The 25,240-nt window shown below is 51.4% G+C and overlaps 1 protein-coding gene across 1 annotated transcript in view; it reads left to right on the forward strand.

Moving 5' to 3' along the window:
* The first annotated feature begins 11 nt into the window (after window positions 1-11).
* Window positions 12-25,240, forward strand: part of NUDCD3 (NudC domain containing 3) — a 56,659-nt gene continuing 31,430 nt past the window's right edge. The window contains exons 1-2 of the mRNA XM_077765813.1: window positions 12-326; window positions 4,919-5,217. Of these exons, the coding sequence (XP_077621939.1) occupies window positions 135-326; window positions 4,919-5,217 (491 nt within the window). The 5' untranslated portion in view covers window positions 12-134. The remainder of the gene's footprint in view (window positions 327-4,918; window positions 5,218-25,240) is intronic.

The raw sequence follows: 25,240 nt of genomic DNA on the forward strand, positions 1-25,240 counted from the left end.
GCGGGGGGCCGAGCGAGGGCGGACCGGAAGTCGCGCCGGGCCGCGGAGCCGTTACCGCAGCGTGCCGGAAGTGGCCGTGGGCCGGCGTCCGGGCCGCGCCCGCAGTAAGCAGCGTCCCTCCGGACGGCGACGCCATGGAGCCCGGGGCAGCCGAGCTGTACGACCAGGCCCTGCTGGGCATCCTCCAGCACGTAGGCAACGTCCAGGACTTCCTGCGCGTGCTCTTTGGCTTTCTCTACCGCAAGACCGACTTCTACCGCCTGCTGCGCCACCCGACCGACCGAATGGGCTTCCCGCCCGGGGCGGCGCAGGCCCTGGTGCTGCAGGTAACGCGGAGAGAGCAGCCCGGGGCCGGGTGGGGGTGGGAGCGGCGGAGCCCACCCACTCCCGGCCTCAGTTTCCCCCACGGCGCCTCCCCGGACCCGCCTCCCGCGGCCGTGCCTGCGAGTAAGCTGAGGCGCTGCTCAGGTGTCGAGTTACTGTCCCGCGGGACGGGGCCTGGCCTGGCGCTCGGGGTGCTTGGAGGTGCCAGGGCGGCCTGGCAGGGAGGGGGGCCGAGCGGGCCGCCCCGCGGACACCTGCGCGCCCCACGAGCACGTCGCGTGGAGGCGGGAGCGGGGCAGCGGAGTCGGCGGTGCGAGACCTGTGTTCGCAGTCCTTCTCCGCTCACGTGTGGGCGAACTCGATGCGCGCTGGAGGGGCGTGGAATTCCCCTGGTGCTCAGGAGCGTCCTGGGAAAGTTTAATTTGATGTGGCAGATGAGGGTGCCATTTCAGCAAGGTTAGGTGATTTGACCGAACTCATCGCAGAGCTGGAACTCAGAACTTCATCTTTATGATTCCAGGTCTTTCCATAGTAGGGCGGGAGAACTTTTGTTTAGGGTGATGGTAGCTTGCAGAGAAGATGTGGAGAAGAAAGGAACGCTTACTGGGAAGCGGGTATGTACTGGTTAGCGTGTAAGGTGTTACCTTATTTAATCCCAGCATTCTGAAAAGGTGGTCTTTGCCCTTATTTCACACAGGACCTGACAGAGGTAATTCATTTTCCCGGTAATGAGGTATAAAATATGTCCAGACCTGGTGAGCGGCCTAAAGAAGAGGAGGGAGGAAGGGAGGAGTCAGAGATGACCTGCGGTTTCAGACCTGGAATAATGATGATGCACTAACGGAACTGGCCCGAGTTTACGGGGAAAAGCTTAGTTTCAGACAAGTTTGAATCTGCGATTGCTGACAGAAGTCCCTGCTCGCAGGCTCTGAAACCATGGGACTGGGTCTCTCTGGAGATGGAGGGACCAGAGTGGTTTGCGGGGAGACGAAGAGCTGAAGGTGGAGGGCAGCACTTAGGGGGTGACCCCAAGAGGGAGTCGGCAGGGCAGTACGCTGCCCAGAAACCCAGGGGGCGCCTTCTAGCAATGGTTAAGAAGAGAGTGGCGTTTCTGTGACTGGTTCCCAACAGTCGGCAGTGCCTGAGGAGCTTCAGAGATGCAGATGTGCGCAGGGCATTTTGTTGGGTCGATGGGGGTGAATCCTGGGGGGGGTGCATTCTGGCCACACAACGATTTGGTGGGAGAGTCGTGAAGGTGAGTTTAGTGTTGGACTGGAGTTCTGTGGTGGGTGGGACCTTAAGATGCCGAGTCCGGCCGAATGACTTCCTGCGGCACAATGTTCCGTCCTGCTGCTGGGTGGTCCTCCTGAGCCCCCATCCCTGCTCTTTTGCCTCTTAGGGGGTTTTTCTCTGCACCTGATTTGCTGCTAGGAGACTTCTTCCTGTGGCCAGCCACCTGAGGTGGGGATTTGGAGGCTCTCCTGGACATGGGCAAGCAGGGCTTGGATGGAAATGCTGGGCACTCCATTCTGGAACTTGAAAGTTTCCTGATATTTTGAGGTTTGGACTGTTAGTGTGATGTCAGGCTTTCCTTCCTAATTCCAAGGGCTTGGCCGGCTGGGTGGAGAGCTTGAGGGACGAGCTTCAGCAGGAAAGATGCACGTGGAAGTTGTGTTCCCTACCATGATGTTGTAGTGTATTTTTTTAAAGTTTATGTACTTTGAGAGAGACCGAGCATGCATATGAGAGGGAGAGAGAGAGAATCTCAAACAAACTCCATGCTGTCAGCACAGAGTGGGGCTTGGTCCCACGAACCCTGAGATCATGACCTGAATCAAGATTAGGAGTCAGATGCGCAACTGACTGAGCCACCCAGGTGCCCCTTTAGTGTGTTTTAGGAAGAAAATAGTTTATAGTGACGCTTCATTTGTCCAGGTTGGGTCCAGTTTGAGAAGCCTTCTTAGTAGAAGGTCCCTTGCTTGCCCCAGAATCAGGAGAGCTGGCACCATCTGGTCCTCACTGGACCTGGTGGGAGGGTTCTCTCCTCTCTGTCAGTAGAGAAGTGGATTGGAGGTCATAGACCTCTCCTCCAGCTCCACGGTGCTCTGGTTGTACAGTGAGCGCCCAGGTCCTCAGCGACCCGAGCAGCAGAGAGGGGAGGCAGGTGGCAGGCTAGAGGAGGTGGGGTGCTGAAGCAGCAGAGGCGGTGGACACAGCGAGGATTACCAGGCCCAGGGGCAGGGCGGTCCCAGGGGGTGAGATGACAGAGTTCTTGCTGCTGCTCTATTTTGTGGAGTTGGGATGAAGGTTTGGGGCGTCTGGGGGCTAAGTGGCCGCGAAGGCGAAGTCAGGTGTCGTACGCATGGCTGTGAGATGTTGTCGGGCTCAGCTTCTCTGAAGGAGTAGAAGTGGGTCTGGAATTGTGGCCTGGTTTCAGCCTTAGGGTTTCACTCTTTCTCTGCCGATGTGGCCTTTGGACGTCAGTGTCCTTGTATAATTTTTACTCTCCTCCTCTTTGACTGGAAGGACCTGGGCAGGGAACTCACCTCCGCTGAGCTTAGTTTTTCCTTTTGTTTGAAATGTCAGTGCTGTCTTCCTCACAGCATCTTCTGGAAGGTTTTGGGGGAATCTGAAAGCATTTGGCAGAGTTCAGTGGTTAGAGACCTTTTGTTTTGTCTTCCTGTTCGGTGCACGGAACATGATTATTTAACGTGTGTCTGCTTCTGAACATTTTTTATGAGTAGTTTTCGGTTCAAGGCAAATCGGAGGGAAGGTACAGAGATTTCCCGTGTATCACTTGTCCCCATCCCCCCAAGCATCTGCACAAGATCGAGGCACCTGTGTTCCGTGTCAGACCACCCAAACCGTAGTTGGCTTTAGGGTTCGGTCTTAGTGATGTTGTTTTGTGAGGTTGGGACAGATGTTTAACTGGTGTTTACACACAGAATATTTTTCACTGCCAGCAAAATCTACCACATTCCACTCCCTCACTCTCCCTCCTGCCCCACTCCTGGCAACCACAGGTCTTTTTACTTCCCCGTGGTTTTGTCTTTTCCAGAATGTCATGGAGTTGGAATCCTACAGAACACGCATGGGCTTTTCTGATTGGCTTCTTTCACTGTGATATGATTTAAGTTTCCTTCATGTCTCTTTACGGCTCCATAGCTGATTTCTTTCTAGTGCTCAGTGATACTCCAGTGTCTGGATGGATCACAGTGTAGTATCCGTTCCCCTGCGGAAGGACTTCCGCTTGCTCCTGGGCTGTGGCAGCTGTGAATGAGGCTGAGGCTGCTGTGACACCTGCCTGTGGGCTAATGTGTGGACGTGTGGGGAACAGGGCTGCTGCCTCCCCCTTGCCCCATGCTCTCCCAGCCCTCCTGCCTCCAGCCACAGGAGGAGCAACCCCTGATGGCCCCAGCCCTCAGAGCACTGGCCTTGCCTCTTGTGGCCCCCGGACAACACGTGCCTTTTCTTCAAGGTCTGCTGGTAGCCCTTTCCTTCCAAGGAACTTCTTAGATTTCCAAGACCTGGACGTGCATCTGTGCACCCACTGCAAGTACCGCAGGTGCTCCTCACAGCCTCTCCTGGTGGCGCTGTCGTGCGCGGGTCTGTGCTGGCCACATTCAAGGTTGTGTGCGCCCTTGAAAGGTGCATACAAAATGCCACATTTCCTGTGCGCTTTTCGGGTGGAGAGTCCCAGCGCTTGTACGGGTGAGACCGTCCCAGAAAAGAGTAGGGGCTGAACCTCACACCAGAATATCGAGTTTGTAGAGGGTGGGAGTCATTGCTTGGATTTTTTGTGTTCCTTGCTCATTGTAGACCCAGCATGGTTATCTGGGGTGTGAAATTCTCACATTTTTTAAGAGCCACACCACCTCCACCTCTGCAGTATGGGCAGACAGCTGCGCTCTGGTGGCCCTGCTGTACTGAGCGGGCTCAGCTCACTTCCCATCTTCTGAGTCTGAATTGTTGGCGGCTTTACAGCTTTTGATGCTAGGATGGTGTGCTCTTCCCGGGGCAAACAGGTCTCACCAGGGGCTGTCAGAAGAAATGAGGACAGCTCATTTAGTTAAGTGCTTTTTTTTTTTTTTTAGATTTTTAATTTTTTTTTAATTAAAAAAATTTTTAAAAATGCTTTATTTATTTTGAGAGAGAGACAAGATGAGCAGGGGAGGGTCAGAGAAAGAGGGAGACACAGAATCTGAAGCAGGCTTCAGGCTCTGAGCTGTCAGCACAGAGCCCGACATGGGGCTTGAACCCACGAACCGTGAGATCGTGACCTGAGCTGAAGTCGGACACTTAACCGACTATGCCACCCAGGTGCCCCAGCTGCGTGTTCTTTAGACCCAGAAGTTGGCTGCTCAGCACATAGGTATCGTGAGCCTTGGTTACCAGGTTTCCCTTCTGTGCTCTTGGAACCTTGATACAGATTGCCCCTGGTGAAAATGAAGTGTGTGCCTTTTCCTAGGGGGAGCGTGTCTGTGGTCTTCCACTTTATCCATTCCCTACTTTCCAGGTTCAACCCCCTTCGCGTAGCGTGTGTGGCCCAGTACCGGGAGGGGCCACTCATGGCTGGCTTGCTGTTCGATCATAGGTGTTCACAGCCTTCGAGCACATGGCACGCCAGGATGACGAGAAGAGAAGGAAGGAGCTGGAGGAGAAGGCCAGGAGGAAGGAGGCGGAGGAGGCAGCAGTGGCCACAGCTGAGCTGGAGCCAGTGCTGGCCGCAGGACAGGAGGTGGAAGTCGTCCCCAGCACGGACCCTGGGCCTCCGGGACCGCCGGGCCTCCGTGAGGCCGAGGCGGCAGCAGCCCCCAGCTCGGCAGAAGCGGAGGCGGTGGAAGCATGTGCCGGTGCTGCGGAAGCCGTGAAGGAGCCCCCAGCTCTTCCTAAGTAAGAGTTCCTACTTTGCGGTTTCTCTTTCGCTTGAAGTCCCGTGGGTGGTGTGGTCCGTCAGTGGTTCTCACTTGGTACCACACCGACCGTCTCTGTGGTGAGGTCTGCAGGCTGCGGTACGTTCCAGGAGTGTGCCCATGTGCAGCGGGGGGCCAGTCTGCTTCTGGCCTCCTGTTGTCCCCATAAGGCGGGGTCACGATCCGCCCTGGCTGTGCAGCCAGAGTGAGAGCTAGAGCCGGAATCAGAGTTCCGGGCTCCCAGACTCAACCTGGCTGTGTGGGGGCTTTGTCTCGGCGCCGTGGGGACACGCGCCCACTGTGCACCCAGAGCCCTCTTGGAGACAGCCGTGTCTCGTGTGTGGGGTTGTTGGCTCGCAGCGCTACCCGTGTCTTGGCTTTCTCTCCTCTGGAGCGGAGGTGATAACAAAGCACCTGCCTCACAGGCTGCTGTGTCTGTCATGTAAGCCGGGGGTCGTGCAGCCCGTTTGTCGCCGCGCCGGGATCCATCCCCGGGCTATACTCTCCTCCCTTTCCAGGGGCTCTGTTTCCTGGCACGGGGCACAGGCTACACTGTGCGAAGATCCGGAGCCTCCTTGTGTGGGAGCGAAGTGGCGGCAGTGTCTGCTCCTGGCCTCCTCTGTTCTAGCATGGTCCGCGCCCTCCCACATGGTCCCGTCTCTGCCCTAACCGTGGTGCGGCTCCTCCCTCTCGTCACTCTCTGCCCCTAGTGAGAGGTGCTGTGAGCGGAGCTCCTCGGGAATGGTAATGAAGCAAGCCAGACAGCCTGCAGCGACACAGAATGAGATTAGCTGGGTGAGACCTGGGGTCGTAATGGCCATGCTCGGTGGTGGGGCTCACAGTCAGCCGCAAGCCCGTTGAGGAAGACGAGCAGGTGTCGAAGGTGGATCTCAGGTCAGAAAGGGGCAAAATGGGCCCTGGAACCCGGAAGTCGGAGGGGTCTCGGCAGAGAGTCATGAGGTCTGGTTGTTTCCTTGCTCCTGAAGAGCTTTCTCTCATGTTCCCTGTAGTGCTGGTCTGCTGGCGATGAATTCCGTTAGCTTTTGTTGGTCTGAAAATGTCTTTCTTTGGTGCTCCTTTCTGAGGGTATTTTTGCTGTCTGTAGAATTCTAGATTGATACTTTTCTTTCTTCAATGTTTTAGAGAATGTCGTTCTGTTATTCTGTTGTCTTTTGATGAGAAATGAGTGATGTTCTTTGTTCCCCTTTATGGGTCCCCTGTCCCGGGTGTTTTTAAGGTATTTATCACTAGTTTCAGGATCTGATCACAACCTGCTGTAGTGTGTTCTTTGTGTTTGTACCCTGGGGGCTTCCGAGCTGCCTTCTGCCTCTGTTGCACTGACCCCCTTGTAAGACTGTGCCTCCTTTAGAGCAGCGTCTAACACGCTGTCTTCACATTGACTCTTTTCTCCTATAGTGTCTAATCCTTAGTTAAATTCATCAGTACACTTTTTATTTTCTAGTTTTGCAAAATTCCTATTTATTTTTTTTAAGGCCTCAATCTTTATGGTCATTGTTTTTTTCTAAACATACTTCATATCTTATATATCTTGTAAACATGATAGCTGTTTTAAGTCTTCATCTGCCAATTCCGTCATCTCTTAATTTTTCGGTTTGTTGCAATTGGCAGTTTGCTGTTGTTTTCTCCTGATTTGGGGTTATATTTTCCCGCTTCTTGACATATCTGGTAATTTTTTACTGGATGCTTGATATTGTGAATGTTATGTAGCTGCATCTCTGGATTTTGTTTTCTTCCTCTAGAGAGTGCTGAGTTTTGTTGTCACCATTTTTTTTTTTAAGTTTATTTATTTGAGAGAGAGAGAGAAAGAGAGAGTCCCGAGCAGGCTCTGATGCAGGGCTTGATCCCACAAATTGAGATTGTGAGATTGTGATCTGAGCTAAAACAGAGTCAAGGACCCTTAACTGAGCCACCCAGGTGCCCCCGTCCTCACGGTTACTTATCACAGATCAGTATGATCTTTCAGAAGTTTGTTTTTCAGCTTTGTTGGGGGTGTGTCTAGAGTACCTTTTATTCCAGGGCTAGTTCAGTTCTCAGCAGCGTCGCATTTGAGGGGCGCTCGGTTCCCAGGAGCTGTGTTCCCTCCCCATCGGGGTTGCACTCATGTGGGGACAGTTGACCATTTGGCAAAGACTCAGAGGGACCCTGTGCAGTTTCTGAGTTCTTTCTGTGTGTAGCTGCCTTCTTCCTGTGGTCTTTGCCAGGAAGCAGACACCTGCAGTGTTTGGGTATTGGAGTGAAGACTGAGCGTATAGAGTTACTCACTTCAGTTTTGGGTAATCTAACATTACTTGTTTCAGGAAAACTTTGGGAGAGTCCACATCGTCATTTAGGGAAGGGCCATATACGTTTTTAAATGGTCTTGAAAGGTGACTGATGTGGATGTCGTGATGGTTCATGTTATGTGGCAGCCTGGTTGGGCCTCATCCCTGGGTGTCGCTGTGAGGGGTTCCGTGGAGGTTGGCGGCATCCGTAACCAGTGGACTTCGGGTGACCTGAGTGGGTCTCACCAGTCAGTTGAAGGGCACCGAAAGCAGAGACGAGCTCTCCCTGAAGCAGGAGAAATTCATGCCATGGAGGCAGCCCAGCCCCCTTCCTGGAGAGCCCGCTTGTGGCCCGCTGGCTGCTGGGCCATGTGAGCTTGTTCCTCGCATGGCTCTCTGAGTGTGCTGCTGGTCGCATCTGTGGGTGAACCCTGCTGCGCACACGCGCTCCTGTCATGTAGTGTCGCATTAGGAAAGCAGTTCTCAGAGTGATGGTGAATGAAACCTGTGAGGTTATATGCATGCAGAAGACAAAGCCTGGAGGGAGATAAATGGTGAGTCCTGGTTGGCAGAGTGGTGGTTTGGGTTTTTATTATCATCTTTCCCCTCTTAGTGTATTTTCTAACGTTCCTACAAAACGCGTTCTGTTTTACTGACTGTTTTATTGCATTAAAAAAATAATTCCTAAAAGCTTATTAAAAGAGGGGATTTGTTTTTGATTTCTGGCTTAGGGCTAGAATGGCTGCCTCTGTCTTGTCAAGACCCTATTTTTCATTTTTTAAAAAAAAATTTTAATGTTTTATTTATTTCTTTTTATTTCTTTTTTTTAAATATTTTTTTAATTTATTTCTAGGAGAGAGAGAGAGAGACAGCGTGAGCAGGGGAGGGTCAGAGAGAGAGGGAGACACAGACTCTGAAACAGGCTCCAGGCTCTGAGCTGGCAGTCAGCGCGGGGCCCGAACCCACGAACCGTGAGATCATGACCTAAGTGAAAGTCAGACGCTTAACCGACTAAGCCACCCAGGCGCCCCATGTTTTATTTATTTCTGAGAGAGAGACAGTGTGAGCAGGGGAGGGTCAAAGAGAGAGGGAGACACAGAATCTGAAGCAAGCTCCAGGCTCTGAGCTAGCTGTCAGCACAGAGCCCGATGTGGGGCTTGAACCCACGAACCGTGAGATCATGACCTGAGCCGAAGTTGGACGCTTAACCGACTGAGCTACCCAGGTGCCCCAAGACCCTGTTTTTCTATCCTTGAACTGACACGTTGTATTCTGGGCTAGAATCAGCGTGAGTTCGAGTTGTATGCTGCTGTGGGTACAGAGAGAAGACTGGGGTGTTCTGGCAAACCTTGGGCTTGTGCCGAGGGACCAACCCTCCCAGGGATGGGCACCTTCTCGGCCTTTGGGTGCTAACTGGCTTTCCATGAGCAGACCAGGAAGTTGTGGCTCCCACATCTCAACGCAGTGGAGCCACAGCGCTGCGGCAGACCCGGGGAGGGAGTGGGAAGCCACCCTTCTCCCTGCTTTGCATTAGTGGCACCCCGCGTCCGTCCAGTCAGTGCCCAAGATCGTTTGTCCTATAAACTGTAGCCCTCTGGGGTTCTGCTGAGTAGTGTGACCACACGGAGCCCTGCCCAGTGTGGGCTGTCTGTCCACAAGCCTGTCACCTGCAGTCTGGTTCTGAGCTGGCTGATTTGTGCTCTTTCCATTTGCCCCCNTAGTGGCAGTGATGATAGCAGACATTTCCTTCTCTCGTTGGGCAGGAAAGACACACATACACTTAGTGAATTGAACAGATTCTGCATAGGCACCAGGGAAAAACAAAGTAAGAGAGTGAATACCTACATCTGTATGTCGTGCGCGTGTGTTTGTCATCAGCCGTTGGTTGTGGACTTGCTGGGATGTAGTTTACCCCACAGCACAGCTTGGTTGTTGGCTGTAGTCCTGACTTGTGCCAGTGTGCCCTTGTGAGCACCATCCTGCTCCAGACAGGGTCCAGCCACCATACCCGGGCCTTGCCAACCATGCTCTGTTCTCTTTTATAGTTTTTTTTTTTTTTTTTTTTTTAGTGTTTATATGTGTGAGTGGGGAATGGGCAGAGAGAGAGGGAGACACAGAATCCAAGCAGGCTCCAGGCTCTGAGCTGTCAGAACCCATGAACCGTGAGATCATGACCTGAGCTGAAGTCGGACCCTTAATGGACTCAGTCAGCCAGGCGAAGGGTCTGTTTTCTGCCCCAAATTTTTTGCAGTGTATGTTTTTATTTGTACATAATTGCATACTGATTTTCATATTAAAGCCACGTGTATAGTTTTTTTTTTTTGGTGAACGAGGAGTTATTTGAGGGAAACTTGAATTGGATCTAATTTTCCTGTGGTTGTCAATTTCATTCTTGTTCCTGCCCCACTGTCATTGTCAGGACCTTTCCAGTGAAGTTCAGGAATGCCTGTCCCCGCTGCGTAAAGTGCTCAGTTTTGTTCCTTAGCAGAGAGATGGCGTCTGGAAGCACAGATATCCCTGTGCACACAGCTTACCGTTGAGAACATGCCTGTGTCTGCAGGGAGTGTCCACAGTGAACGCCCTGGAGGAAGTGCTGCAGAGTCTTTGCTCAGCCCCATGACCCGGGCTCAGAGGACTCCTGGAGTGCTGGGCAGCTTTTGGAAATGTCTCCCCATGTCACTGGTGCTGTGGAAGGAACAGGGGCAGAACCCAGGGGCATCAGAGGCTTGAGAAACCTCTCTTGAAGCTCCAGGGGCTCCCCTCTTACATTCTGGGTCTGGGATGTCCTGCAGCCCCCCTCTTGGCTGGCAGGTGGCGCTGTAGGTAACACAGTGATGTTTGCTGCATGGGCTAGTGTTGGCCAGCCTACCAGAATCCAAAAAGGCTTTGCCTTGTCTGGCTTTTGCCTTTAGAAGTTACAAACAATTCTTTACAAGAAAAGAAAAAGAAAGGAAAAATTAGCAAGGAGTAAATGATCACCTGGAAATAGTGTCTGGATGAGGGACAGGGTGCTCCCAGGCTGCCTGTGTTGCAGGGTGGTGTGTGCCCTGGGAGCACCCAGGCCATCCACCCCCTGTGTGGGAGGCAGTCTGCAGAGCCGAGGGGGGTGTCCTGGAGCTGCTGGAGTGCCGCTCCGTCACCTGGAAGAGCGCGGTGTGGCGGACGGCTGCTTGCTGTGGTCTCTGGTTTTGGTGGTGTGGCCCTGTTGCTGTTGGACGGATCCACGTGCTTCCTGGGAAGGGGATGGCGTCGTTTGGAGGAGGGCTTTCAGGTTTCCTAGTGGCACCCTCAGCAATGCTTCGTTTCCATCCGGTTTGGCCGCCCCCAAACCCGGGCACAGCCCCCATTCCTCTGTGCTCCCATCTGCGCCTGCCCTCAACAGAGCCTCCCGGCCGTTTGGCTGTCTTCACCTTGTGGTCCACTCACGCTGGTTGGTTCCCCTGTGTTGCAGCGTCAGGGCAGCGGCCTGCTGGGCGTGTGAGCTGAGCCCCAGAGGTGTGCCGCCTCGGTTTTGTAGCTTGTCTCCTGTGGTCCTGCAGCCTAGATGGCCCTAGGCAGTGCTGTGTCCTGCTGGGGTGTCCGCTCCTGATGAGTTGGGTTCTTGCTTTTATCTCTAAATAGGTCCTTTGTCTGTTGGCCCTGGCCTTTCCAGGTGCCCATGGCAGGAGACCTTGCCGGAGTCACATGGACACACCGGAATGCCCCATCGGTTAGCAGTGAGGGTTGGCTGAGTCCCCCTGTCACACCTGCTGAGCGCGGTTCCCAGCGCACAGCAAGCGCTCACGCAGGTCCAAGCTCCTGCGGACATACTGCTTGTCTTAAACGAGCTATCTGTCTGTTTTTCTAGTTATGCTCCATGCAGCATAACTGAAAAATAAGTATATAAAGAATAAAAACATCCCAGGGCTCCCTGTTAACTCTTTGGGGTATTTTCTAGTTTTTTTCTGTGTATATAAATGTGTGTTCATGCGAGAGCACCCGCATCCGCACACATAGAAGCTTATGCAGTCATGTGACACTGTGGCTTGTGTTTCGCTGAATCTTGTATCCTGAGCATTTCCTGCCTGCGTTTTGTTGATTTTGAATCTGTGTTGTCCATTGCTGAGAGCCATGTGCCTCGAAGAGGCTCTTGTGCTCACAGGAGGGTGCTGGCTGTAATCCTGCGCTCAGAGAACAGTGGACAGACAGCCAGCACTCCGGGATGTGAGCCAGCCTTCCCCTGTCAGTCGCCTGAGCTATGCCGGGGCCAGCAGCCTGTCTGGGGCTGAGGCTGCGGTCTCACCTTCCCGCCATTCGCTCCAGAACTGCCCCTTCTCTGAGCCCCCTGTGTGCCCTCCACAGGGTGTGATTTCAGTCCCAAGTCAGGAAAGTCTGATTCAGGTTGTTGGTTACAAATACTTTTTTACTTTCTGGAAACTGCAGTTTTGTCTTTGTTTTGCAATTAATTTATAGCTCACAGGCTTCGTTTTTAGAAGAGGTTGGCCCACACATCTTCAGCAGTGACTTGAATTGAGTGTATTGGGTGCTGAAACTGTTTGGGAAAAGTGACCTGGCGTCCTGGCCTGTTGGGTGGAGGCCAGCAGGAGCTTGTCCCCCTGGCAGTGTGCTGCTTTTTACAGATGGAGAGAGTGAGATGTAAGTGCTGAAAATCCCGCAGTTAGAAGGCAGGGCCAGCCAGTGTCAATGGGATTCGAAGCCATAAATACTCTGTGCCCGCAGAGGCCTGAACTTGGATGTGTTTGCTCTGCCATGTTAAGAAAAAAGCAAGTATTACAGCTATCTGAGAGATACTTTTCAGAGGTAAAACCAGCAGCTTGTAGTTAAATATTTTTCTAGAACATTAAAGAATGTAACATTTTATGCTAGCTTGTTTTTGTTGTTGTTGTTGAAAAAGAAATATATGTGTCTTGCCAAAAATGCATTAGGTAGAATTTAAACACAAAGGAGAGCAGACACTTCGTAAGGACCCCACACACACTTGTTGCCAGCTGTCCCCTCTGGAGTCATTTTAAAGCAAATTCTGGGGCACCTAGGGGGCCCAGTTGGTTGCCAGTCCCACTTTTTTGATCTCAGCTCAGGTTGTGATCTTGCAGTCGTGGGATCGAGTCCTGCATTGGGCTCCATGCTGAGCTTGGAGCCTGCTTGGGATTCTCCCTCCTCCTCCTCCTCCTCCTCTTCCTCCTCGTGCGCTTGAGCATGCACGCTCTCTCTTGCTCTTTCACAAAATAAATGAAAATGAAAAAAAAAAGCAAATTATACTTTATCTTTAAATATTTTCAATTAGTGTTTAAACGTCTAGTTTTCGGGCCACCTGGGCAGCTCAGTTGGTTGGGCGTCCGACTTTGGCTCAGGTTATGATCTCATAGCTCGTGGGTTTGAGCCCCACGTCATGCTCTCTGCCGACGGCTCAGAGCCTGGAGCCTGCTTCAGATTCTGTGTCTCCCTCTCTCTCTGCCCTTCCCTTGCTTACACTCTGTGTGTATCTCTCAAATATGAATAAACGTTAAAAAAAATAAACTTCTAGTTTTCTTCTGTGCCTCACTTTAATAATAAAGATTGGTTTAAATCTGTAAATAAGGCTGCAGCCACATATCGTTTGTAGTTGTAGCTGACCTACATATTTTATTTTCTCACAGTTGATTTGTCAAAAGAAAAAATCAGGGTGATCAGCTGACTCGGTGAAGAACTCGACTCTTGATCTTGGGGTCATTGGTTCAAGCCCCACATTGGGTGCAGAGCCCACCTAAAAAAAAAGCAAACAGGTTGTTGGTATGTTGAGTTTCCCACTAACTGATTGTTACAGGGTGAGTAAATTGGCAGTTACGGTTCCGGTGAACATTTTTGAAAGTTATGAGTATGTAGTGGAAGTGAGTTATCCCTAATGGGAACCATTGTCTATTGTTTCTTTTGTGAAATGTGTATGTTCTCTACGGTTTTTCTTTTTCACGTTTACATGTGTATGCACGTCTCTGTTGTGTCCCAGTTTGCGGGCTTTGTTGTGTCCTCACGGTCCCCATGTTGCAGGTAAGGACCCAGCTCGAGCTGGGGCCATTGGAGATGAGTGGAATCTGGGTTTGCCTTTGGGGGGCGGGGTGGTGTTCCACTCCACAGCCCTGCTGTCCCATACCCCCCTCCCTCACCATTCTTGTCCTTGAAGTCACTTCTGTTTGGGGCTTTAAAAGGCTGACTCCTGGGCCCACCCCTCGTAATCTGGTTAAATTGTCCTTGGTGGGGTGGGAAGCACGTGTCAGGATTTTCAGACGCTTTCCAGGTGACTCTGGCATCAAGCTTTCTCCTGACACCCTCCAGGTATCCCACCTGGTGGGTGTTGCATCACTAACCAGGGTCCCTCGGGGAGTGTAATTAGGTGGTTTCTGGTCTGCTGCCGGCACCGCGACGCTGCTGCAGTGAATATGCTGTGTGTGTTTCTCTGAAAATGTGCATGAATCTCTGTTGGATGAACTCCTGGGGCAGGAGTTACTGGGTCAGAGAGTGCGGTGTGTATCATTTTGATGGCTGTTGCTGTATTGGCCCCAGAGAGAGTACCAGTGTTCCCACAGCCGGGCGCTCGGTGCCACCTGACCCGCCGCAGGCGCCCGGCAAGGCCCCAGCCCGTCGCTCAGCTACTCTAACTTTGTGGCGTTGTTGTATGTGGCATATGTTGGGTTCTGATTGGCTCTGTGTATATTGCTGTGTTTTTTTTCCTCGTTCGTTCTGTTTACTTACAGATACTCATCCTTTGTTCTATCTGTTTGCCAGGACTAACCTGTTTTGTTTACCAGCACTTTATTATATGTTTTCGCACGTGGTGGACTAGTGTCTGATCTCCCTGTCCCCTGCCCACCAACCCCCCAGCTATTCTGGAACATTTTTCCATATGAAAATTCTGTTGAAATCTTCATTGAAATACATTAAATTTATGCTTTAAATTAGAGGTAATTGACATTTTCACATTATAGAGCCTTCTTGTCCGAGAGCAGGCTATGTCTTAATTACTCGTCCTGTTTTATGTTCCCCTGTAGAACGTCACTGTGGTAAGATTTTGTCCTCTCTGGCTGGCGTCACTGTAAGAATACAGCATATGACGCGTGGAATACGCCAGGTCTATGTTACTAATGTTATCGCCGAGGCTTCCAGGCAACGGTAGGCTTTTAGTAGTTAAGGTTTTAGCGGGTCAGAAGTCACAGGTGGATTTTCCACTGCAGGGAGTGGTTGGTGCCCTTAGACTCTGCATGGTTCAAGAGTCAACCGTAGTTTCGCAGTTGACTTGCTTGGATATTCTAGGAATCCAGGATATTTAGTATTTATATGTTAATAACTATTTAGTAATAGTTCTATATTTTTCTTAACATTTAGAATTTTAAACACACCTGCAGTTTTTCTCACCCTGGAAATTTGCCCTGCGCACCTAGAAGGATGGAGCCTATGTTTGCTGAGGAGGGAAGAAAAAGAGAGGGGCTGGTCCTGGGGGCCGGTGTTGGCCGTGGCTGCCTTGGGTCTGAGTAGCTGAGAGCCGTGTAGGGGCAGCCCGAGCCTGGATACGGTGGTTCGGCAGTTCCGTACATCACTCTGTGCTCACCATGACCAGCACCCTCCTCCTTCTCCATCAGCAATTTCCCCTACCCCCGCCTCCTTCCCTCTGGGGGCCTTCAGTGCGTTCTCTATACTTAAGAGTCTGTTTCTTGGTTTGTCTCTCTCTCTCTCTCTCTTTTCTTTTGCTTGTTTTTTTAAATTCCACATAGGAATTAAATCATGGTATTGGTTTTTCTCTGACTTATTTTATTTAGCATTGTATTCTCTAGATCCATCCCTGTTGCAAATGGTTAAGATTTCATTCTTTTTTAAGACTGAATAATATTCCATTGTGTGTATATATCACATCTTCTTTATCCATTCATCTATGGTTAGACACTCGGGTTCGTTCCATAATCTGGCTAGTTTTGTTTCAGCGGAGTCTTGTGGATTTTATATAGAGAACCATGTCACCTATAGAAAGAAGTTTAACTCCTCACTGAATTGGCTACCTTTTTTTCATTTTGTTGTCTGATTGTTGAGGCTAGGACGTCCAGTACTGTGTTGAATAGAAGTGGGGACTGTGGACATCCCTGTTGTGTTCCTGAACTTAGGGGAAAGCTCTCAGTTTTTCCTACTGAGTATGATATTCTCTGAGGCTTTTTCATACAATGGGCTTTATTATGTTGTGTTATATTCCCTTTAAACCTATTTCATTGAGGGTTTTTATCAATGAACAGATGTTGTATTTGGTCAGAGGCTTTTTCTGCATTCATTGAAATAATCATATGGTTTTTATCCTTTCTCTTATGATGTGATTTGTGAATAGTGAACCACCCTTAAATCCTGGGAATAAATCCCACTTGATGGTGGGGAATGATTTTTTTTTTTTAACGTACTGTTGGATTTCATTTGCTAGTGTTTCTTTGAGAATTTTTGCATCTGTCTTCATCAGTGATAATGGTCTGTAGCTATCTTTTTAGGGGGGTGTCTTCATCTGGTTTTGGAATCAGGGCAATGCTTTCGGCTCCATTTATCTTGTCCACTCTGTGTCCTGGGGCTTGGAACATGCCTGGCACATAGTTGGCACTCAGTACCAGTTGAGTGAATGATGATTCCAGTTTAAAGTCATGTTAGAACATAATAAGCCTTTCAGCTTGAGCATATCTGATGAATGCTGTGACCTAGTAACACTCGGCTTCCCTCAAGTTTTCAGAGTAACAGCTTTCACCTTGCACGTGTTTTCTTTCTCCTGTCATCTTTTATGGCAACTCTGTGTTTTTCAGACCCCCTGGCCGGGTCCGGAGGCCGCTGTGGCATTTCCGCGAGAGGTCTGGCACTCAGCCTCCCTGGTGGTGTGACCAGCAGATCATCGCCTGGGTCAGTGCCCCAGTGGCACAGTCCACGCAGGCCTCGGGCTTGTGAGCCTTCCCAAGGGAGCAGGAGTGGTCCGGACTGCGCATCCTTCCAGGAAGTGGCATCCTCTGGGAAGCCCATGGTGGACGACAGGCAGAGTTGGAGCATCCGTGGGGCTGACGGAGGGTGCCCTGGTGGCCTTGTCTGGCTGATTGCTGTGAGGACTGCGGAGGAGGCCCTGTTGGACGGCCTTGCTGCCAAGGGAGCCGGGTGTGCAGGCCTGGGCTCTCCTGTACCCTCCACCTCTGCTTGTTCTGTGGTCTCTGAGAACACTGCGTTTTTAGATAATTCAGATCTGCTGAGAAACTCTTTGCGGAGATCACACAGAGAATTCCCGAGTCCCCAAATGCCAGTACCTTCTGTGACCGGGGCTGTCAAGGGCTCATCTAAAGGCCTCCTTCCCACATAGCTCATCATTCCAGCGGCGCCCCTGGGCCCTGCCCGGGTACGCCCCTGGTCCTCATGCCCCTGGCACCCGGAGCAGCTACTGCTGAGGTCCCGGCCCGGCTTGTGCAGGTGCACATGGGGCTGTCCCGTGGAACGGCTCCTCCTTTTCCCTCCTTGCTCGTGTAGACGCATCCTTGCTGGTGCCGGCCCTGCTTCTCCTGCTTAGGGTGCCCCTTCCGGTGGACTCATCCTGTTGATGCGTTTACCTGGTTTCTGGGCTTGTGTCCGTATTGTCACACCATGCGGCCTGTAGATCCTCCCACGTGGGCAAGCGGGCGGCCTCGGTCTACGGTTCCAGAACTGGGAGCTGGGGCCGGGCCCATTCATGCCCGATTCCTGGTCTGGATTTCGTCACCCCTGAAACCGTCCTGCTCAGCTTTTCCCTTCCTGACCACAGCCCGTGTTCCTTGTGTAAAACGTATGTGCAGCCTGGGGGAAAGCCTTGCATCACACACAGCCCTGCGTTGCTCTGCCGCTGGCCTTGGGCTGCTGTTTCCCCACAGGCACTGGTCACCCCGGGGGTGGGCGAGGTGGTGCGGGCGTGGGAGCCTGGCGCTAGGCCCCACGCTCTCGCCCAGCGGTGCTTGTGCACGGAGCACTTGGGTCCCTTCGTCTCTCTTCAGGAGTGCCAGCCTGGGGGGCTGCCGACTGGAGACGGTGGGGACAGGCTTGTCATGTCCCCGATTGTATGAATGGTGCTGCCTCCCTAGGCAGCATCATTGTGTGGCTGGGTGTGGTGTAGCTGATGGCGGTCGCAGCCTGGGGGTCGGTGAGGGGCTGCAGGGGTGTGGCGTGGCTGATGGCGGGTGCAGCCTGGGGGTTGGTGAGAGGCTGCAGGGGTGTGGTGTGGCTGACGGGTACAGCCTGGGGATCAATGAGGGACTGCAGGGCTGTGGTGTGGCTGACGGTGGGCGCAGCCTGGGGGTTGGTGAGAGGCTGCAGGGGTGTGGTGTGACTGACAGTGGGTGCAGCCTGGGGGTCGGCGAGGGGGTGTTGCAAGGCAGCCAGCGCCCTCAGGTGTCCATAGCAGTGCCCCGTACTCCCCACATGCTTGCACAGAATCTTCACGGGAGGGTGGTTTGTGTTCCCTTCCGGTACCTGTGGGGGGTGGGGGGGAGATGGGGGATAGGTCTGGGTTGTTCCTCCCGCTGGTCCCAGTGTCCTGCCTGGGCCATCCCTCTGCCCCTCCCACAGGGTCCCTGTGTAGGCAGACTCCCTGAGAGCTTTCTGTTCGCTCCAGCTCTCCGCGGTAGGGGCAGTGGGACTAGCTGTGACCTAGAAACACTCAAGCGTTTTCCAGGAGGCCCCCAGGAAGCAGAGTACTGCAGGAGGATGTCATTTCTGCTGCCCGTGTCCTCTCCCAGGAGAGCAGACTTCACGCCCTTGTTTCCTCTCCTGGCTGCGACCCGGTGCTGGCACCCTGGCACGGTGGGTGCCACACAAGGCAGGCGTGGCGATGACGGGCTTCCTGACCTGTTCGCTGGTGCCTGCGCAGCCTGCCCCGTAAACAGGAGGACCGGAGAGCCTCTGTCTTAGGAAGACAGGTCCCAGGCTCTCGGAACAACAAAAGCAGCAGAGCCTGTGGCAGAGTCAGGAAGGAAGGGAGCGGTCGCCCCCATGAGGGCCCACAGACGTAGTATGGTCCCTGCTCCAGTGGGTCAGCGGGGACCTCGCTGGTCACTGTCCTCTGCTGGATGACAGGGCTGTGGTCCTGGGCGAGACACTGCGGGCCTGGTGGCCCATCCCGGCTGCGGGCCTGTCTGTGCCGGCGCCTCGTCCTCGCTCTGGATCTCTGCTCAAGCGCCTGGGGTGTTGCTGCCTCAGCCCTTATTTAGATCTGTTTCCATGGTAGCCCTCTGGCCTTGGAGTTTCCTTTCTCCTGAAACGTCGGTTCTTGATGGTAATTTGGAAATGCTGCCTGCAGATACCTGAAGGGATCGAGGTGGTAGAAGGGGTGCAGTGGGGCTCTGTCTTCTTCACTGGGACCCCTGCCTCTGTCTCTCCATGGAGAGGTCTTTTGGGAGACGTGTGGGGGCGGCAGGATGCTGGTGCCTCCCTTGCTTGCCACGGGCTCTGTGTCCTGGACCAGCTTCGGGACTCCAGGGACCAGCTTCGGGTTTGCACACCCTTGCCCACACGCAGGGCCTCCCCCACGTGCTGTCCACATCCCCTGCCCAGGGTGCATCTTGCACGTGCATCACATCAACCCTGGGGTGCTCTGCTGGGCTGTGCTCCGCAACCTGGCCTTCTGGAGTTCTGGCAGGGTGGGGACTACACAGACGACCATGAGGTCACCAGAAGTGACGTGTTCATTGGGGGAAACGTGGAAATACATGTTTAAATAAGACAAAAGGATTAAAAGTGCCCCTGACACTGGTAATGACCATTATGTGTCCTCTGGTCACTGGGGTCGTGCCCGGCTGCCCCCCCCCTCCCCCCCGNACCACTCCGTCCTGCCAGACACTCGAGTTAAAGCTGACTTTCTGTTGTAGATGTGAGTCAGCTGCTGCGGCGGACACGACCCATACCAGCAAGGGTGGAGCCCTGCAGCCGGAAGGCAGGTTGTAGGCTGTGCCCGTGTGGGGACAGCAGACGCTGTTGGGGTCCCGACAGCCCAAAGGCCAAGGGGTGGGAGTGGTCCTGTTTCTAAAAGGCTGCTAGTGCAGGTAGTAGGGAGTGAGGGCCAGGACACAGGTCCATGGGTCTCTGAGGCACACGTGTCTGTGGCCTCTGCCACCAGGTGCCCATGAGTCATCAGTCTGCCCCTGTCACCTGGCGGTCCTGGGATAGAGCGACATGTTCCCGCATTAGCTGGACCACAGAGCTTTTTCTTTCCCAGTTAGCCTGCTGTCACCTTGAGAGATGGTTGTCTGGAGGAGCCTAAACTCTCCTCATTTTCGTTTAGAAAATATATTTCTTTAGGTTTGTCGGTAACTTTTCTTGACACAAGCGATGAAGCCGTTCCTGTATAACTGTAGACGCACCTGTGTTCGCGGTGCTCACACCTGTGAAGGTGTGGACTTGACCGTGCACAGTTGTTCTAAGACAGCTGAGGACGCTTTTGAGTCTGTGTCCCTCCCTGGTGTCACTGGGAGCATGTGGCCCTCCCACTGCAGTGCCCTGGGCGTCACCACTCCCCATGAGATCAGGCGCCCTCTCCTCTCTGGGAAGTGGGCTCTTCGCAGGGTTCGGGGAGCTGTGGCCATGTGTTCCAGGTTCCCGGGAGCACCGTGAATGCCGTCGCCTTTCCGTTGGCACTGTCCTGTGGCTCCGGGGTGGCCTAGGGGTCTGTGCCAGCTGCGGTTCTGTGGGAGTGGAGCCCCCAACACCAGGCTTCTGTCCTTCTAGCTGGGCCTTGTGCCCCCCGCTCTGGAGCTGGGCTTAGAGCCTTTGTCCTGCTGTTGCCTGCTCGTTCCCTTGAGCACATAAACGGGCTGCCCCGTGCACATGTGCAAACATGTTGATGAACCTGGCGGACCCTCACCTCTTAGATTACCTGCCTGCTTTGCCCCGTCACGTTCTGCCTTCTCTGCATGCCCTCTCTACCTTCTGAGCTCAGGCCTTCCTGGGCGGTGTCTCCTGCTGTCCCTGTTCCACTCTGTGGTCACTGTGGGGACTTCCTGGGCCTTCCTTCTGCAGTGCATCCTCCTTCCCCTGTACCAGGACAGCCATTCCCGTGCCCTCGCTCCCATTCTATTGGCCTCTTGCACACGGATTGTGCACGTTCTTGTGCGTGAGTGTCACTTAGGCTTGAGGTGTGAGGCCTGCAGCCAAGGGTCCAGGCCACATTGTCAGTCAGGCACCAAGAGTGTCACCTTGCCTGGCCTGGCTCTAGCTGCCTCTGTCCATGCACTCAGCAGGGTCTCTGTGGCAGCCCTTCCCTAAGTGAGCCATGTGTCTGCTGGGGAAAGGGCTGCACCTGCACCGGCTTTCTGCCATGTGCTGCTTAGTGGGCGCTGTCATGGGCCTGTCAGCCGCCCTTCACTCTCTAGCTCAGCAGCTGTGACAACGGGGTTGAGCCCCGTGTCTGTCAGCCGTCTCCCAACTAAATCCAAACTGCCTGGGAAGGGGTCTAGGGAGACAGTCCGCCTTAGCCAGCCTGAAGCACCACATGCATCTGCGGGTGTGGTTGTTAAGTCCTGGCTGATGGCATTTGTATAGACCGAGCACAGCCACAAATCACCACGCAGAACACGATGTTCCCAAATGAGAAGTAACTGGAAGCTTCCCCAGGCCCCCATTTCTCCCACTGCCCCCTGTTGCTGCATTTGTGCACCCCATTCTGGTAGGTAGTGCCCCTCAGCCCGTATGTGGCAGTCTGTCCCCATGGCAGGGCCAGGGAAGCATGCACTGTGCTTTCCAAGTTGTACTGGTCTGAGAGAGGGGGCGTTGAGATTTGAGTGCTTACTTCTCTCATGTGTGAGGTTGTGTGTATTTTCATGCATTGAAGGGTCCCTTGTATGTCTTTCTCAGAATACTCTTTGTGTCTTTTGTCCATCTTCTGTGGGAGCTTCTTACCTTGTACTTCAGTTTTTAGGAACTCTCCATACTTACTGGGGAAATTGAGTCTTCATCTGTAATGTAGTTTTCTCCAATTTGTTAATTTTTATTTGTCTGATACTGCTCATGATGGTTTTTTGTCTCCAAGCAAAAGTGTTTTTTTTTAACATTTAAAATATTATAAAATTCATCACTACTTTTATTTTCTTTTGTGTCTGGATTTTGAGTTAGAAAGGTTTCCCTACAATGATTAGGAAGGATTTCACCCATTTCTCCATTTGTATGCTGTATTTTATGATTCTGTGAAAGTGACCTGGGTGTGGTGTCATTTTTCTGTTCGTGCCTGTGATCCATGTGCTGTGTGTGTGATCCATGTGCTGTGTGTGATCTGTGTGCTATATATGTGGTCTGTGTGTGATCCTTGTGCTGTGTGTGTGATCCGTGTGTTGTGTGTGTATGTGTGCTGTGGGGGGATTTTACCAAGCAACTGTCTTGTCTTTGGTAATTTCCTTTGTGCTACATTTTAGCAGTTTCTGTCCATGTACCATTCTGTCACCTACGAAAGGAGTACAGACTGTTCTTTAATATTGTTGATTCCTTTAAAATGAACGTCACTGTAACCTGGCGAACTTCTGTTTTACACCCTTGCGGCCTTCAGTTGATATCCCAGCGAAGCTGCGTGTTAACCTGAGGAATTGGCTTACTTACTCTCCTTAATGCTGCTACTGAAAGCTGGGTATCATTGCATGGTTCGTGGCTCCCGTTTCCCCTCTTTCCTCCCTTATACTCAGTTACTGACAGCTGCGCTGAAGAATTAGGTACAGATTTCATGTATCCTGAGTTCAGTTATTATCCAGATATTTATTGTTTGTGCTGGATTTAGGAGTGGGGTGTTTCCCATTATGTGTTAAGGCTTGTGACAGGAAAGTGGGTAATTAATTATAAAAGTAATGAAAGCAAATTCTAGAAAATTTGGAAAACAGAAAATTACTCGGATTTCATCATTATTAGTATCTTGTTGAATTTCCAATTAAAAATTACATTTGCTGCTTAGTAGATCATTAAACAATTTTTTTTAATGTTTATTTTTGAGAGAGAGAGAGGGAAACAGCATGAGCAGGTAGGGGCAGAGAGAGAGAGAGGGAGACAGAATCTGAAGCAGGCTCCAGGCTCTGAGCTGTCAGCACAGAGCCCAACGCTGGGCTTGAACCCACAAACCATGAGATCATGATCAGAGCGAAAGTCAGATGGTTAACCAACTGAGCCACCCAGGTGCTCTAGATCGTTTTAATATTAAAAAGTACTTGGTTAGGGGCGCCTGGTTGGCTTAGTCGGTTAAGCGTCCAACTTTCGCTTAGGTCATGATCTTGTGGTTCGTGGGTTTGAGCCCCGTGTCGGGCTCTGTGCTGACTGCCAGCTCAGAGCCTGGAGCCTGTTTCAGAGTCTGTGACTCCCTCTCTCTGACCCTCCCCTGCTCACGCTGTCTCTCTCTCTCTCCTAGAAATAAATAAAAATTAAAAAAAAAATACTTGGTTACTGGAACAGGTGAGTTACAAGTATGTATGCATAAAAATAAATTATTCTCCTGATTCTGTAGTTAATGTCATACACCATAGAGAATATTCTCATACAGTTTTTAAAAATTGAGACATCCACATACTGTAAAAGCACCCTTATCGACCTCAGGTCAGTGTGCTTAGTGTATCTATAAGGCTGCGCAGCCATCACACGGTCTCATTCCAGCACATCGTTATTACCCCGAAAAAGACTTCCCTCCTCATTTCCTCCCTAACCTCCCAGCCCTGGGCAGCCACCGGTCTATTTTCTGTCTCTGTAGTTTTGCCAGTTCTGGCATTTTGTGTACTTGGGATCGAGCAATCCGTGGCCTTGGTGTCTGGCTTCTTTCATTCAACATAGTGTTTTCCAGGTTCATCCATACTTGTAGCAAATATCAGGACCTCATTCCTTTTGTTGGCCAGAACCTCATTGTATGGACAGACCACACTTTGTTTACTAGGTGATCGGCTAACGGACGTTGGGGTTGTCTGTTACAGACAGTGGTGTTGTGAATATCCGTGTACACATTTGTGTGTGGACACTTGCTTACGTGTCTCTTGGGCATACCCCTATGAGTGGGTTGCAGAGTCGTATGGTAGCTCTGCATTTGACCTTTTGAGGAACCACCAGACTTTTCCAAAGCAGCTGCGCCCTTGCACACCAGCACTGTGAGGAGATTCCTGTTTCCTTGCCTATGCTTATGACTATTGGTCTTTTTGGTTATAGCTGTCCTGATGGCTTAGGTTTGTGTTTCCCAGTGACTAAAAATGTTGCATATGTTTTGCATGTACTTATTGACTATGTATCATCTTTGGAGAAATGCCTATTTATTTATTTATTTTTTAAAAATATTTATTTTTGAGAGACAGATAGAGACAGCATGAGCAGGGGAGGGTCAGAGAGAGAGGGAGACACAGAATCTGAAGCAGGCTCCAGGCTCTGAGCTGGCTGTCAGCACAAAGCCCGATGCGGGGCTCGAACCCACGAACCGTGAGATCATGACCTGAGCTGAAGTAGGATGCTTAACCGACTGAGCCACCCAGGCACCCCGAGAAATGCCTATTTAGACCATTCACTCATTTTTAATTAGGTTGTCATTTTATTGTTAGAAGAGTTCTTTATATGTTTTGGACACTAGGCTCTCTCAGATAAATAATTTGTCAGTATTTTCTCCCATTCTGTGGGTTCCGATTTCTCTTTCTTGACAACAATCTTTGATGCACAGAAGTTTTTCATTTTGGTCAGGTCTGATTTATCTAGTTCTTCGGTTGCATATTCTTGTGGTATCATATTTAAGAAACCATTGCCTAACCCAAGATCACAGTGACTTACACCTGTTATTTTTTTCGAGAGTTTTATAATTTTACCTCTTGCATTCTCGGACCCTTCTGAGTTAATTTCTGTATGTCTGAGGTTGTGGTTCAACCTCAGTGTTTTCCATGTGGGTATGCAGTGTCCCAGAATCATGAATCAACTTGGTTTCCCTGTTGGGAAGCAGTTGGCTGTGAACCTGAGAGTGTATGTTTGGGCCTTCAGTTCTGTTCTGTTGACTCTCCCATCACGTCTGTCCCCATGCCGGTCTTGACTGCCGTGGCTTGTTTTGAGGTTAGGAAGTGTGAGTCTTAGGGCGTGTGGGTGGCTCAGTTGAGCGTCTGACTTTGGCTCAGGTCATGATCTCGTGATTCATGAGTTCGAGCCCCGCTTTGGGCTCACTGCTGTCAGCCTGTCAGCACAGAGCCTGCTTTGGATCCTCTGTTCTCTCTCTGCTCCTCCCCCTCTCGCACTCTCCCCAAAATAAATAAATAAATATTGAAGAAAAAAAAGGAAGTGTGAGTCTTGCAGTTGGTTTCCTTTCTCAGGATTGTTTTAGCTATTCCACCCTTGCATTTCCATATAGCTTTTAGTGTCAGCTCATCAGAAGCCTGTTGGGGGTATTGATAGGCACTCATTTACACATTGGCAGTAGATGAGTTTGGGGTGTATTGCCACTTAACAGTATTTAAGTATTCCAGTCCATGAACTTGAGAGGCCTTTCTATTTTCATTCAGTTTATTTTCAGTTCTTCTCACCATGTTTTGCTGTTTTTAGAGACTAAGTTTTTGTGGGGGGTTTTTGCTGTTAAATTTATTCCTAAGCATTTTATTCTTTTTCTTTTTTAAGTTTTATTTATTCAGGTAATCTCTGATCCTGACTTGGGGCTTGAACTCATGACCCTGAGATTACGAATCATTGGACGCTCAACTGACTGAGCCATCCAGGTGCCCCTGGGATTGTTTTATTAATTTCTTT

Source organism: Crocuta crocuta, unplaced genomic scaffold, assembly GCF_008692635.1.
Source record: "Crocuta crocuta isolate KB4526 unplaced genomic scaffold, BGI_CrCroc_1.0 scaffold751, whole genome shotgun sequence".
Classification (NCBI taxonomy): domain Eukaryota; kingdom Metazoa; phylum Chordata; class Mammalia; order Carnivora; family Hyaenidae; genus Crocuta; species Crocuta crocuta.